The sequence below is a fragment of the Polyodon spathula genome, chromosome 1, assembly GCF_017654505.1.
Source record: "Polyodon spathula isolate WHYD16114869_AA chromosome 1, ASM1765450v1, whole genome shotgun sequence".
NCBI lineage: Eukaryota > Metazoa > Chordata > Actinopteri > Acipenseriformes > Polyodontidae > Polyodon > Polyodon spathula.
Window position 1 is genome coordinate 107,551,039 of NC_054534.1, and position 15,231 is coordinate 107,566,269.

The 15,231-nt window shown below is 37.9% G+C and overlaps 1 protein-coding gene across 9 annotated transcripts in view; it reads right to left on the reverse strand.

Moving 5' to 3' along the window:
• LOC121299101 (transcription factor COE3-like) overlaps positions 1-15,231 on the reverse strand; it is a 161,706-nt gene that overhangs the window by 43,838 nt on the left and 102,637 nt on the right. For 6 of the 9 annotated variants that reach the window (XM_041229492.1, XM_041227054.1, XM_041228716.1 and 3 more), the window contains 3 exons: positions 7,663-7,744; positions 3,323-3,440; positions 284-417 (listed from right to left, as the gene is read on the reverse strand). In XM_041229492.1, coding sequence (XP_041085426.1) covers positions 284-417; positions 3,323-3,440; positions 7,663-7,744 — 334 coding nt within the window. The remainder of the gene's footprint in view (positions 1-283; positions 418-3,322; positions 3,441-7,662; positions 7,745-15,231) is intronic. The other 3 variants (XM_041230331.1, XM_041227857.1, XM_041233628.1) reach the window with 1 other exon arrangement.

Consider the following 15,231-nt stretch of genomic DNA (forward strand, 5'->3'; position numbering starts at 1 on the left):
CAGCAGGGGAGGTTAAATAAGTTTGTGAGTCACTGAACACAGGAGGAACATCATGATACAGAGTTACACAAAACATCACAAACATCTTCCACCCACCCAGACCAGCAGCAAAGATTACTGCTGCAGTACAGCATCATTCTAACTGCAGATAAATTGCAGCTGAAAACACTACTGCTGTTTGTGTCGCTGAACAGCACATTCTGAAGGGGTGGGGAGCTGTTTGATCCTGAAATCTGAGCTTAACAGTTTTCCAGTCTCTGGCAGACCCCCAGGCCCTACCTACCTCACTCCAGACCAGCATGGTGCCAAAGACCACCTGCAGCCCGTCGAAGAAGTTATCCCCGATAACGATGACGGTAGCGCCCCCAGTGGTCCAACCCTCGCTTGGGCTGATGGCTTTGATACAGGGGGTGGCTGCTTCGGAAACACAGAGAGGAACGTCAGGCTACAGTTTCACACACATAGACATACAAGCACATAGGCATGCACACAATCACACACACACTCACATAATAATTAGAAGCATGTGCATCTCTAATTTTCTTCTCTTTGTATTCCATTTGAAATATGCTGCCGGTATCCTTATAGCATCTTTTGTAAAATGAACAAATAACAAAAACTAATAAATGTGTTCAATTATTTAATGCTAATATTACATACAATAAAAAACAAAACAAAACAAAAAAAAACACACCAGTTATCTTAAGGGCAGAAGAGCACTGCACACAACAAGATAGGCTGCCAAGGGAATGCCCCCTCAGTTTGTGATGGCAGTGGGCCAGAGCCAGACTGATTGATTCACATTTAAATCTGGATTGATCTAGTACTGTCTGACAATCCAACCTTTGACATCCACAATCCAATACCCCCCGAAACGAGCCACGATCAAGATTCTCTTGATATTTCGACAATCAATTTCTCTCTATGTTGGCTGGTATTATCACAAAATATCAATAGAAATTGATACTGCAGAAAAAGAAAAACCAGATGAGAACAGCATTACATAGCCGCTTGTCATCCTAAAGCATATATACTAAATATACTTTAATGTGCAGCTCCAGTAGTCTCAACAATAAGGCAAGAATTATATATTTTTTTGCTTTTTATTATTGCAAAAAAAAAAAAAAAACACAACTCTAAATAAATAACATGTACAACAATAAAACCCTTCCCTGCTCCATGAATTGAATGACATAAGTAACTGTAATGATATATTTTAGGTTGCAACATCCATTAGTAAGAAAATTACTTTTTTTTTTTTTTTAACGATGACGAAACACTAAAAAAGCGAGCACTCTTAACAACAGTGTCGTCGCTCCTGTCCATCAGATTAGTCGACTCACTACTGGTATCATTCAGACTTGAAGATCGTGTTAAAACACGGCAAGGTGAAGGTCAGCATGCAGCTACCAAGACCAGCAATAAGGCACAAAACCTACAAGCAGAGGACTTGAAGCACATAAGAGAACTGCTGCAAATCAAGACCAGTAGACCTAAATTAGCTCAAGAAATCAAAACACTAACCCTCTTCCTTAATTATAAGAGCCATTACCATAATCAATCTGATTTCTAACTTCTGTAGGCATACGTTTCACGGCTTGACTGAATGGAGGGTTACACTGCATTCACGGTGATACGTTCAATCACATTAGTTTAAAAAAATAAAAAACAGTTCAGAGAGCTGTCTTACCATTTTGGATTGACCAGTACATTTTGATCCAGTACTATTTGGCAGGCAACAGTTAGAATTTCTTCCAAAAAAAAATCAGGATCTAAACTATGAATTTGTACAGATTAGTGGAATTTAAGGCGTTTATACATTACACTTCTTTCTGACTGGAATGGAAATGCCAATGAAAATAAACCTGAAGGGTCATAGTTAAGATTTCCAACTGACTGTCAGCATAAACATTTGTCTACTTGACCTAGGGCTGTATTTTCAAAGTGTTCACAAGTTTAATTAACTCCTATATATATTTTTTTTTTTTAAAGGAAAAAATAAATCATTGTTAGTGAAATGAGAAAGAGAGTGATTAAGAGACCTTTAGTTATACTGCTTAGTTGTTTGCATTTACTCTGTTAAAAACCTAGTTAATTTAAAACTGGAGTAAACAGAGAATGTGGCCCATGGTTTATTATAGTTTAACCTATGGATCTAAATGCTTATACTGATGAATGCTGTGACAATAGGACACTTTGTGCACAATGTTTTAAAACACCTGCTAGTGTGCAATGAAAACTCAGTGTATTTTCTTCCAGTAAAAGCATATTTTTAGGGTTGTTAAAGGTGGACCCTTAAGCACTGTGTGCATGTGTCTGTGTGTCATGCATACAATAACTTCCTTGAAAATGATTTAACCACAGTTCGGCGTGGTAGCTACATTTTGTAGCATATGAGCAACACAATCTCATTTGATTTAATCTCTGATCTCTCAAAGTATTACCATAGAATTCTAGTCTCTTGTTTTTTTCCAGGGAAAACAAGAAAACTCCTGTAATCCTTTTAGAAAATAATCATTGCCCTTCTGTTGCATCAGTAAACCTGCTTGTAAGATGCAAAATCAGAATTAAAAGATATACAGTATATTATTTGTCTCGTAAGTATGCAATGCAATCCGACTGTCCTGACGATAAGCTGTAATTTCCATTCATGGATTTGCTGTCAGTTAATGAAAGTTTGTAGTAAATGGGAACGTTGCATCCGAGATAGGACTTAAGAACATATGACTGATCTCAAAACTTAGTCAAATAGTGTTTTAAAGGCCCAAGTGATTTGGCATCAACAACATGGCTAGGTATTTTCCCTGCAAACTTCCAATTGAGAGACCTGAACAAAAAGGCTGTTACTAGGTTCCTCTCAAGCTGTCTTCAATATGTCCTAGGCTACCCTGCATGTTCCCAGTTAACCTAGTGATGTAGACGAAGCAGAGCGCGCTGCAAAGCTGTTCCAGTACTACCTTCTATAGGGGTGCAGTCAAGCAGTAACTCACATGATAGGCAAGCTAAATCACATGACACGCATCTCCCGCACAACTGTCCGATTCAGTCAGCAGTCCTCTTAATGCAATCAAAAGAGCATTAGGAACTTCTTCTATTGCAAACTACTTTCGATGTAGGTTCTGTTTTCTAGTGCTCTCTGGAATTAGATCTGAAATACCCGGTGATTAAGATGAACTGGTACTTATTACTTGATATTTGGGTGTCTTTTTAAACTTGTCTCATGGATTGCTTAGACGCTGTGAACATTGATTTTCATTGAGTGCTGGCCCAATCCATTCCCAGGGACTGCAATGCAGTAGAACACACTCTGAACATGTCCTACCTTCTAAAGGGTCGAGACGGCGAGCTTTCCTGCCATGCTTGGAGTTGTTGTGAACGAACATATTGTCCGAGACAGCCAGCACGTGGCCGTCCACGTTGATTGTCGTGGCTACAACCACCTGGAAGGTCAGAGAGAGAAGCATTAGCACTTAGACAAGAGAAATCTGCAAACAAGACTTCACAGAAACAATAGCCAGAACAATTTCACAAGGGTGAGTGTAAGGCCACTCATTCTAATTTCTGCTGGGTAGTTCATGGTGGAAATCTGTAGTGAGGAACAACCCTAGAAAGAGGCACAAAGTCAAAATTACAGAGAAGAATAAAATCATTTGAACAGTATAATGCCAGCAAACTAGGCTCAAGTTTTATACAATGGTTCTAATCATATTTGTTTTCAATGTTTACCTTCTTCTAATAGCGTCGATAGTCACCACCTTTGACAGTCCCATGTGAAACAGAAGTAATGTGTGCAGTAATGCATAGGGAGGCACATACCAATGTAGACCTGTTGACTTGCAGAGGAGGTAAGGGAGGCCGTGCCTCCTCAACATTTAAAAGTAAAAATACTGTAATACATATTGTTGTGTAGTATTATAATATTACAATGTTCAATAAAACAAAATCAAATTAATTTAAGAAATTTTACCCTTGTCCCTTGAGACAACATTCCTATATTAACAGCAATTCTGGAGTCCAGGAAGAGGCAAGTCTCTGTTATAAACTCTTATCTGCTATTAACCACAGTACTAGCAGTAGCAGATCACGTGATCTGAGCATGGTTTTTATTTGGAGGAGCCCAGAGTGCTTTTGTCTCAGAGGATACAAGACTCTGTTTTGAACTTCTATCTGTACAGTGCAGTACTAGCAATGGCAGGTGAAGTGGCCTGAGCCCTGGTTTTAATTGGAGGAGCAGCTCATACCCTCCCACCCCCTGCTGAAGCTCTGCTACTGACTGTGCTCAATTAGGAGTAGTGTTGAATAATGGAAATTACATCATTTGGTTTCGCATTCAGTTTTTTTTTTTTTAAGATTTTAAAAAGTGACCAGGAAAAAAAAAGAAATCCATCATAACTGTACAATTACAGAAAGTTAAATCGAAAACCAGCAAGTTATTGACATGCATGGATGACAGGAGTTGTAGTTTTCCTCTACATTTCTTCTGATTGGAAACACCTTTCAGCCTATAACAGATAAACTACTATTCCCAGAAGACACTGTTTGCCCATATGCCCACTGCATTGTGACGCTGGTAGCGTCAGTAAAGAGATATATATGATGATATCATTTCCTTTCTCTAGGAACAGATCTAGTTGTTGGTGTTGTTTTTTCTCTGTTAGTGTTTGTTGGAAGTACTTCTATTACAATGCACTGGACTTGCCGGCCCTCAGCACCACATTACTGGATCCTCAGCTAATGCACTATCCTGCACTACTATTATGTCATTGTAAATATAACCTCTTTTAATCCTAACCTGTTGCATCCTATTTCATATTGGATTTTAGTAGTACTATTTGCACTTACTGTAAACTATACTGTATTTAAATATTAATTTAGCATTGTAACCCACTACTGTCCTGTAACACTTGTAAGTCGCCTTGAATAACGACATCTCCTAAATTAGTTTAATTAATTAAGCAATTAAGTAATTGATTAATTATTATTGCCTTTGTCCTCCGCTTTGTAATAATGCACATGGCCAGTTGAAATGAACTTAGTACGGAGCTGTGTACTAAGCTGCGGACTAGCTAATGCTGTACTAGCTCAGCATTATCCCCAGCTGCATACTAACCTAGTACCAATTGCACTGGACAAACATGGGGAACAAAGTTAGGGACTAGCTTAATATTTTCCCGTTTTCTTAACCCAAATGAATCTAACTTTCCTGAAACACCACCAAAATTGATAAAGTTGCGTTAGAGGATAAACAAAACTTGTATTAATTATTATTACTCATTATTTAACTCGCACACAAAACAATGCATTTGTTTATAGGACCAAAGGTGTATTGCAGACTATAAAAGGTGTAAATCAGAAACATGCCAATGACATGTTTCAAGGATATTTTATAAAAGCTTCATTTCTCAGCACATACAAATGAAGGCAAATCCTTTTAAATAATGTTTGGTTATGAATAGTTCAGTTTAATAAAAGTTGGAAATACATTTTGGAATTTTTCATATTTCTTCCAGTTAGAACAATACCATAAGTTTTTATTCTACAGAAACTGCTAGACTAACTTAGTATTGTGTTTTAGTATCCTAGGGCAACAGCAGTAACTTTGGATTCATTCCATTTGAGACACATTTTTAACACACAGCTGTGGACTAGCTTGAGCTGCTTAGTTTGTTGCAATTGATATTAATTTGTGTACTGGTTTAGTACTGTCCTCCGTACTAATCACGGGATCATCCCCCGTTAGCACGCTCTTTTAGTTTGTTGCAATTGACCCATTAGTTTTAAACAAAGCCATATTTGGAAGTCAGTGGCACATAGCTGCTGAGGCCAGAATGTTTAAACATGCTCTATTCAAGAGCTATCTTCCCTTCAGAAACTACCGTGCCAGAGGGAAATAAATCAACATGTTTCCTATTCAGGAATTGACAAACCAACAGTATGAGATGTGCGCGTCAACAGTGAGGGTAACCAAAGAGCCATCTGATCTGCTGCAGCGAACCTTTTCTCCTGTAAAACCAACACCTACAAAGCCGCTCTTCCTGGTTATATTAACGATTTCTCCATTCTTCATGTTATGTACACTGCCACCTACTCTTGTCAGTCCATTATGAATTTAAATTAAGTTGCGTGCACCCTATTACCTCTCATTCAAACCTCAGCCTCCAAGCAAAATAAAAGAAGTCCCTGCCATATATACTGTAGCACATGTGTAAATGAACTGTCCCTCGCTTGGTTTATTAATTTGCTATGCAAACTGGATCCTTGATATTCTGTATTAAATAAAAGCTGCATCTCCCTGTTGCTTGTGAGTTTCAGTCCCGACAGTAGGGGCCAGACATGTCTGCTGAGTTCCTCTAACAGTGGCCCTGGAGGAAAGCATGCTGCCAGAACAATTCAAACGTTGTGTTGACTCGTCACGTCCGATCAGTGCTGCTTTGGTGGCCCTACACCTTATTGACAGAGCCAAAGCAGGCGTGTTGCTGTTACTGTTTGAGAGAGGTTTCCAGCTAACCTCTTTAAAAAGCACTGTTTAAAGGACTTCAGAATGTTGCTATCCCTTCAATTGTTGATGTGGCTCTGAAAAGCCTGCTTGACTCCTGAAACCCCTGCCTGTGTGTATGTGAGTGTTTGGGTGCTTGTGTTTCAATGGGTCTGCTTCCTTGGCTATGCTCCAGGCTGTCCTTGAAAATGAGAAGACTTGAATGAATAAATAAATAAATAGGGCTGTCAGGATGTGAGGTACCAGAGAATGCTACATTGTTACTAAGTAGAGGCCATCAGTGCTGAGCACTCACTGTGAGTGACTGGGAATGAGTGACCGTGAAGTCTCTCTCTCTCTCTCTCTCTCTCTCTCTCTCTCTCTCTCTCTCTCTCTCTCTCTCTCTCTCTCTCTCTCTCTATATATATATATATATATATATATATATATATATATATATATATATATATATATATATATATATATATATATATAGACACAAGCACATATTCGGCATTACCGGGACACCTAGAAGTGAGTTATAATACCTGTCTAAAAATAGGGCAACCTAAAAAACATTTAAAAAAATGCACAGAAACACCTGAATTCAAAGCCAGGATAGCAGGGAAATAACCCTGTTCTTCTTTAAATATTTTAACAGGGTTGTTAATGTGGATAGCGCTGGCAGTCTTATGTGAAGGATAGGACCTTGTAGAGTATCCCTACTAAGGGTTTACTGCAAACATGATTCTCCAATGAGATACAATTAATCATGGCAGCCATTGCTTTCAAACTGCAGGCTAGTGTTCAAGCATCTTTATAATAGCACAAGTTAGTTTGTTTGGTTGTTTTTACTTTACATTATCAGTCACATATAAGAAATCTACTGTTACAGAGTTCATCGTATCCTGTGCACAGATGTCTTTCCATGCTTAGCACATACAGGGTGTTGAGAAAACAGCACCATTATGCCTAATAGTAGTTCCCAAGTGCAATCTTTGTTTTTTTGTGAGTTACAAGTTAATATGTTGTGTTTAGGGTGTTTCTTATTAAAAGAGACATCTTTTCACAAAGTTTAAGCAGCCAGAAGATGGGGTGTTATTTCTTACACAATAAGAGGCACCCTGCACACAGCGTATTCATTATTGGTACATTTGAAAGGGAATATGTATTGAATCAGTCTTTACCTGAAAGCGGCGCATGTCCCGTGGGTTCCCTGCATTTTTCAAACAATTCTGATTGCACTTGAGGAAGAATTTCAGAAAGAATCTGGAAAAAAACAATTATTTATTATTATTATTATTATTATTATTATTATTATTATTATTATTATTATTATTATTATTATTCCCAAAACTTTAAACTGCTCCTGTTCACACTCGGTGTAACCAATCAACAACTTGGTAGGTATCATCCCATGTAGATTGCAGTTCAAATGAAAAAAAAAAAAGCACTCCTGCATCAACCAAGATGGCAGCCTGATGCATTTTTTTTCAAAAAACTTTCAAAATCTTCTTGGAAACGGCTGAACTGATTGATCTGAAAGTCCGGATATGTCATCAGAAACCAAACCCACTTCAAGACTGCGAAGCAGAAGTTGCTGCCATACATTTTACTATCAAAATTGCTGCCACCAAATTCACCAAAATGAATCCCAAATATCAAACTGCTTCTGTTTGCCAACCATTTAACCAACTAACTCTTAATTTGGTAGGCATCATCCTTGGGACAATGGAATTAAAATTTTCAAAATGGTGTTCTTTTGTAAAACAAAATGCCCTCTGGACCTACATCTTCTTAAATTTAAAACTGCTTCAGTTTAAAAACGTTTACTTGATTAACTCCAAACCTGAAAATCATCATGCCTGTGTCAGTGCAATTAACAAGTACAGTTTGTGTGTGAATCAAGATGGTTGCCTGATGCATTTTGTGAAAAAAAAAAAAAAAAAAAAACTTTAAAAAATCTTCTTGTGGCAAAGTGCTGAAGTTACTGATTTCAAACTTGTCAAATATCAAGAACTAAACCCACTTCTTCCAGTAACTGCTTAAGTGTTTGGTACTGGTACTGGGGCTTGGGAGCCATAAAACTGCCTGGCAGTTCTAGTTATTATTATTATTATTATTATTATTATTATTATTATTATTATTATTATTATCCAGTTGGATTTAATTGAATTTAGAAAGGGTTTGAGGTTCATTTTCACTTTTCAAAGCACTGTTTAGCTGAGAGAATGTTTCTAAACACAGTTCTTTGTACAAACAGTCCTTAAAAAGTCTTCCTAAAGAGTTTAGAATTCCATGCCCTCACCACTCTGTGTGAAGAAGAGTCTCCTTCAGCAACATGACTAGGCAGCCTATTCCATGCCTTCACCACTCTGTGTGAAGAAGAGTCTCCTTCAGCAACATGACTAGGTAACCCATTCCATGCCCTCACCACCCTCTGTGTGAAGAAGAGTCTCCTTCAGCAACATGACTAGGTAACCTATTCCATGCCCTCACCACTATCTGTGTGAAGAAGAGTCTCCTTCAGCAACATCACTAGGTAACCCATTCCATGCCCTCACCACTCTGTGTGAAGAACAGTTTCCTTCAGCAACATGATTAGGCAGCCCATTCCATGCCCTCACCACTCTGTGTGAAGAAGAGTCTCCTTCAGCAACATGACTAGGTAACCCATTCCATGCCCTCACCACTCTGTGTGAAGAAGAGTCTCCTTCAGCAACATGACTAGGTAACCCATTCCATGCCCTCACCACTCTCTGTGTGAAGAAGAGTCTCCTTCAGCAACATGACTAGGTAACCCATTCCATGCCCTCACCACTCTGTATCAAGAAGTGTCTCCTTCAGCAACATGACTAGGTAACCCATTCCATGCCCTCACCACTCTGTGTGAAGAAGAGTCTCCTTCAGCAACATGACTAGGTAACCCATTCCATGCCCTCACCACTCTGTGTGAAGAGTCTCCTTCAGCAACATGACTAGGTAACCTATTCCATGCCCTCACCACTCTGTGTGAAGAAAAGTCTCTTTCAGCAACATGACTAGGTAACCCATTCCATGCCCTCACCACTCTTTGTGAAGAAGAGTCTCCTTCAGCAACATGACTAGGTAACCCATTCAATGTCCTCACCACTCTGTGTGAAGAAGTGTCTCTTAGCCTCCTTCCTAAGTCTACCTACTCTTCATTTCTAGCTTTATCCTCAGCTAGTGGTTATTGAGGATAGTGAGCTGGCGAGGGTAGCGAGAAGAGCGAGCAATACCCACTGCTGCTTAGTCATGAAACCAACAACTGTAATTATTACGAGGCAGAACAATAGAAACTGCTGTGAGAATAGGTGGGGGGAAGGCATGTCTAGAGACAGCGGTAGAATCTCAGTTGCATTTGATACCACTACTTGTAATCCATGTCTGCAAGATCAAATGCAGTATCAGATTTAAACCCTCCAGAGGTTAGTCCTGGGACAACCATTCCAATATTCCAATATTCAAACAAACATTTCTTGTTATGAATGCAGTGGAAATACTGACCATGTTTGTATCCGTTCACATAACAACATATATCGAAATATTACCATGCAATGGAAACCAGCGCACAATTGACGTTTAAAATACATAACACACATTCTACTGTGAAGAAGAGAGATTCTGTTTTTCTCTAAAGGGGTTTTTTATGGGCTAAAGGCTTATTTTACCCTGAACCGTCTTCACCGTAATATGGTACAAATAATTTGTTTTTCAACTGATTCCAAAATATTTGAAATATACAAAAATATACATTTTGATAGTGTGCTGTTATTTTCCCTGTTACATTATATGGTAATAAATAAAGTTTTCTGCCTTTGCTACTGATGAACAAAACTAGTAAAAAAAAGGAGTGTTTACAATCTGAATGCTACAGACTTAATATTGTAAAAATCACAAAAGGGGAAAACATTGAAAAGGTATTTAAAAAAAAAAAAACATCCTATTATAGTTTTGTGAACTCAGTACAAGAGCCAATTCACAAAACTTTGTCCAAGACATTTGCTCAGGACTGTTCAGGACATGTGTTAATAAAGTCAACAAGACTCTAGAACGGTTTAATAACTATACCAAGCGATATCTTATTCATTAAAACAGATTTGGAATATATTAGCCTGGCGTTTTAAATAATTCCTTCTTATTAGCTCATCTTCAACTAAAAAATACCATTGCTTCTGGAGAATATGTGCAGGGCCTCGTACAGACTAACACAGGGCAGTAGCACAGTGTATCCAGGGAAGGCTAATGGCCAATTATTTGGAAATGTCACTGGTGCTGACAATGAGCTGCAGCGACGATGGAGCTGACCTCAAGTGTCTATTCCAGGAAAATAGATGGACAGCAAGCAAGAGCATGAGAGCACTGGGGCTTTAACCCCTGCAGTACCAGAGAGAGCAGAACGCAAACAAGCTCCTTCATGTAGTGGCTGACACTTATCAATAGGCAAGACAAACGGCAAGTTAAACGATTCAGTTAATAAAGATCTGCAGCGTTGTTTTTCTTTACTGCTTGAGAACAGCAGTGACTGAAGATCAATTACTTGAATGACTGTCCCCTTAGTAAATGAGAAACACAATGAGCTTCATTTTAACGATCCAAACTGTGCCCGGTCTAAACACTGCCAATCCTTTACTCTGTAATAAAACGGCTGGGCTTCCCCCCATGGGCTATTCATAGATTCATTAAGAAATACATTAAAAATACAGTGAAATGAGGCTCACGAAAAAGGGTTATGAATTTAGGGTGGCGGTATTAAAACCTGCCACTGTATAGATCATTATACTGATTATGTATTGTACCCAATACATTCAAAGGTGGAAATTGATGGGAAATTAATGATACAGTCCCAGTTTATCATATTTTAGAAAGTATGCCATCCTCTGAGCTTTTATGAACTGCACCCCACAACATGTTCTGGTCACATTACTATAGCTAAACACTTTTTCCAATGCAGATGAATATACAACCTATGATTCTATAAAGTACAATTTAATAAGTTTATAATTACTCCACAATGCACATTGTATTTTATTGAACAAATCTGGTCCTATCGACAAAGGTTTTATAGTACGAGTTAGATCGCATGTTTCTTAAAGCCTCTTTTTATGCTTAAAATAACCCACTGTAATTAAACGTGTGGTCCAGAGGTCCCCATTTCAAATCTCGTCTCACTCACTGACTCACTGTGTGACCTTGCACAAGTCACTTAACATCCTTGTGCTCCGTCTTTCAGGTGAGATGTTGTTGTAAGTGACTCAGCAGCTGATGCTTAGTTCACACAACCTAGTCTCTGTAAGTCGCCTTGGGTAAAGGTGTCTGCTAAAATAAACTAAACTGTTTATGTGAATGGGATATGAGAAGTTGCCCTGCCAAGACAAAAGCATATATGCATTAGAAAGTTGAGCAAAGATAGGAAACTTAAGATGTACAATTATGTGACCAAAGGGTGTTGTATTCCTTAAACATGTTCTTGGTAAAAGAACAGTATTATTGTGGCTGGTTTGTCATGAGTCATGACACCAGTGCCTTGCCTCAAACTAAGTAGCATGCACTATTGTAAGATACATAAAACACAGCATTTGCAGCACATGCAACATGGCTTCAGTACCTAGAATTTGCATTTGATTCTGAATGGACGGATGTGAAGCCCAGGAGAACAAGATTTGTGTGATGGACACTTTGTCTGTCGGACAAGTAGTTTTTATTTATTTGTTTTTATCTCTGCTTGTTCTGTTGCTAGAAAGACACTCCGGGTATATTTCCAGAGAGCCATGCAAGCTTCTGAGAATTGCAGAACCAAAGCACATCACATTTTAAAAAGTGTTTATATCCCACCCCTATCACTTCTGATTGGCTAGCTGTGGAAGAAGCTGATCTTCTATTGGTTACAAAAAAAACAAAAAATAGCTGTCAAGAGGGCCTCTGGCAAATGCCCAGACTACTCTTTAAATGAAAATTAGAATCAGGTAGGGAGGGTTAGGGTTAGGTACAGCTTTCTTAATACATGAACCTGACATTTACATGTTGCAATCTATTAAAGCAAAAACGAAATATATAAAATAAACACCAGTGAAAAAAGGTATTATTATTATTATTTTTTTTATTATTATTATTATTATTATTATTATTATTATTATTATTATTATTATTATTATTAATAATAATAATAATAATAATAATAATAAATAATAAAAAATAATAATAATAATAATAATAATAATAATAATAATAATAATAATAATAATAATAATAATAATAATCTAAGAGTAATAATTTCATCAGGGTATGAAGGGGGAGGGGGAAGAAGCTATTTTTGTATTTTTAATATCTCCCAGGTATTGCTTATTATAGTTGTACTCTCACTATGTCACTTAAATCTACTAGCAAATGTGTTCCAAGCTGCACTGAAAGGAGCATTTAATTAAAGTATGTTATATATGTGTTGCTATGAGGTCGGGTCACAGGGAACCTTCTGTGTATCTTGAAGAATTCAGTGAACCAGTCAAGCTACAAGGGTAGATCTGCCCCTGTTAATCACTGATTGATTGATTGTGTTCACTGTTAAATAAAACCACAATCCTACAAGTTATATTCTACTTTTGTGTGTGTGTTTTGTGCAAAGAGGAGGGGGTAAGTAGATTTTTAAGAAGGACAAGCAGTTTTTTGCAGCAACAAGCTTTTTTTTTCTTCCAAAATTGCACACCCCTGTGTATGTGTAAGTATATTAGATTTTTATTATTTTTTAAATTCATTATAGTGGCCACTAAAGAACAGAGTTGTTTACCTTCAGAACTAGCACAGTAAATAATAATAATAATAATAATAATAATAATAATAATAATAATAATAATAATAATAATAATAATAATAATAGTGGTGCCCTACAGCTATAACAATATGAGCATTTCATAATCACTGCATGGAGAAAACAAGCTTCCCTATTCAGATGGTATTGATTGTTACTTGATCTGAGCTGCACCACAGGCAGCTAATGTGCATTACAGCTCTAGAATACAATAATCCGAGGGAACCCGGGTCTGGACTCCATTCGCATGATACCGGAGACCTTGGGAGGAGGCCAATATGGATCAATACAGCTTGAATTAAAACTCAGCAGGAGCCATGGGCTGGTAACTGGAGCCCCAGCCTGATATTCGAGTAACGTTGTGTGTATTAAGGATACAATTGAACTCGGCTCAGCCACCGAACAGGGGGCATACCGCACTGTAGGCTTGAGACAGGCAAAGCAGAAGCATTCAGGTGTTCACATGCCTTGTTTGTAAGTGAGCATGTTAATATCTCACGCTTTCATGCATGATGTTAACTCACAAGCAGGTGGCTGCAACCATCTGCAAAGATAGGTAGCCACCCACAGTAAAACATCCATCATGGTGTTAATTTAAATATCAAATAATAATAATAATAATAATAATAATAATAATAATAATACATTTACATATTTCATCACTTGAGAAAGTGCTTTAGAAAGTAAAATGACAAGAAAATATAGCAGTGAGTGCAGCAGGCAAACACAGAAGTCATGATGAACATCAGATATACCCAACTACCATTTGATTTCAGTGCCAGTTTGTGAGGGTGATTATGTCAGGCTGAGAAGCCCAGACTGCATTCCCAGTATACAAGGCCAGCCAATCCGCATGTTATCCGTCACATCGATAGGACGTGGAATCTGCATTTTAGCCAAACTGTCGCCAGGGGTGCTGACGACATGGGAAAAGAAGATGTGCTGGAATGTTCAGAAATCTGGCGTTCTGATTGGCTGAGAGTGGCTTCCTGATTTTACATAAAATATGGCAGTATTAAATCCCTGAAAGCGGTAACCCTAAAATGGTACAGCAAATAAAGAATGACTGATTAAACTACCATACCAGGCCTGAAAATTACTGTTGAAACTTTAGCGCTAAGGTAATACAAGAGTGTGTCAACTCAGGTTTTAAAAATACTTAATTCCAAATAACTTATGAAAGCGGATTTGAAATGGATGCATAGTGCTAAATGAATGTTGTTAAATGAGTGACTTTGAATTGAAAATGGATCAACTTCCTGAGACAAATATGAAAACAAAAATCCCTCCACATTTTTTCTTTGAAGTAATACTTCCTGATAATCCACTTGCAATATGTCACAAACAGGATTCATACTGTACATATTCCCCTTTTTCAGACCCAGATTGGTCAGGTAAGAGACTGTGAGATCTTGAAAACCTCAGGGATGGAGATGCACTTAGATGCTCTTGTTTTGTTTCTTCTTGCCTCGAAGGTTTTAAGCTGCCATCTCTTTCCACTCACTCCACTTTTGTAGCAGCACAGTCCTTGGGTGCAAGACAAGTGCGCAAGCCTGTCATAATGAGGTACAAGGTGATTCTAATGGGCTATAATGTTGCAGAGAGCTTTGGCAGAGCATTACAACAGCAGAGAGTATTATAATTGGTGGTGCTGCCTTCATTAAGTGAAAATTATTATTTACAAAGAACAATTAAGTTCATCTTAAGAAAAACCGCCAGGACAGTTAGGAAGAAAGGAAGCATAGTTCAGCACAGTTCCATCCCTCACAATCAAAAACATATTAAAACATGATAAATAATTAATGGCCATCTTGAGCAAAATTAATCTTTTTAAAAAAAAATTTTAAGCGAGTTGCAACAGATAATGAGGGAAGCCTGCATGCATGTTGTAAGCCATCACCTCATTGCACCATCCTGTCATCAATTACAA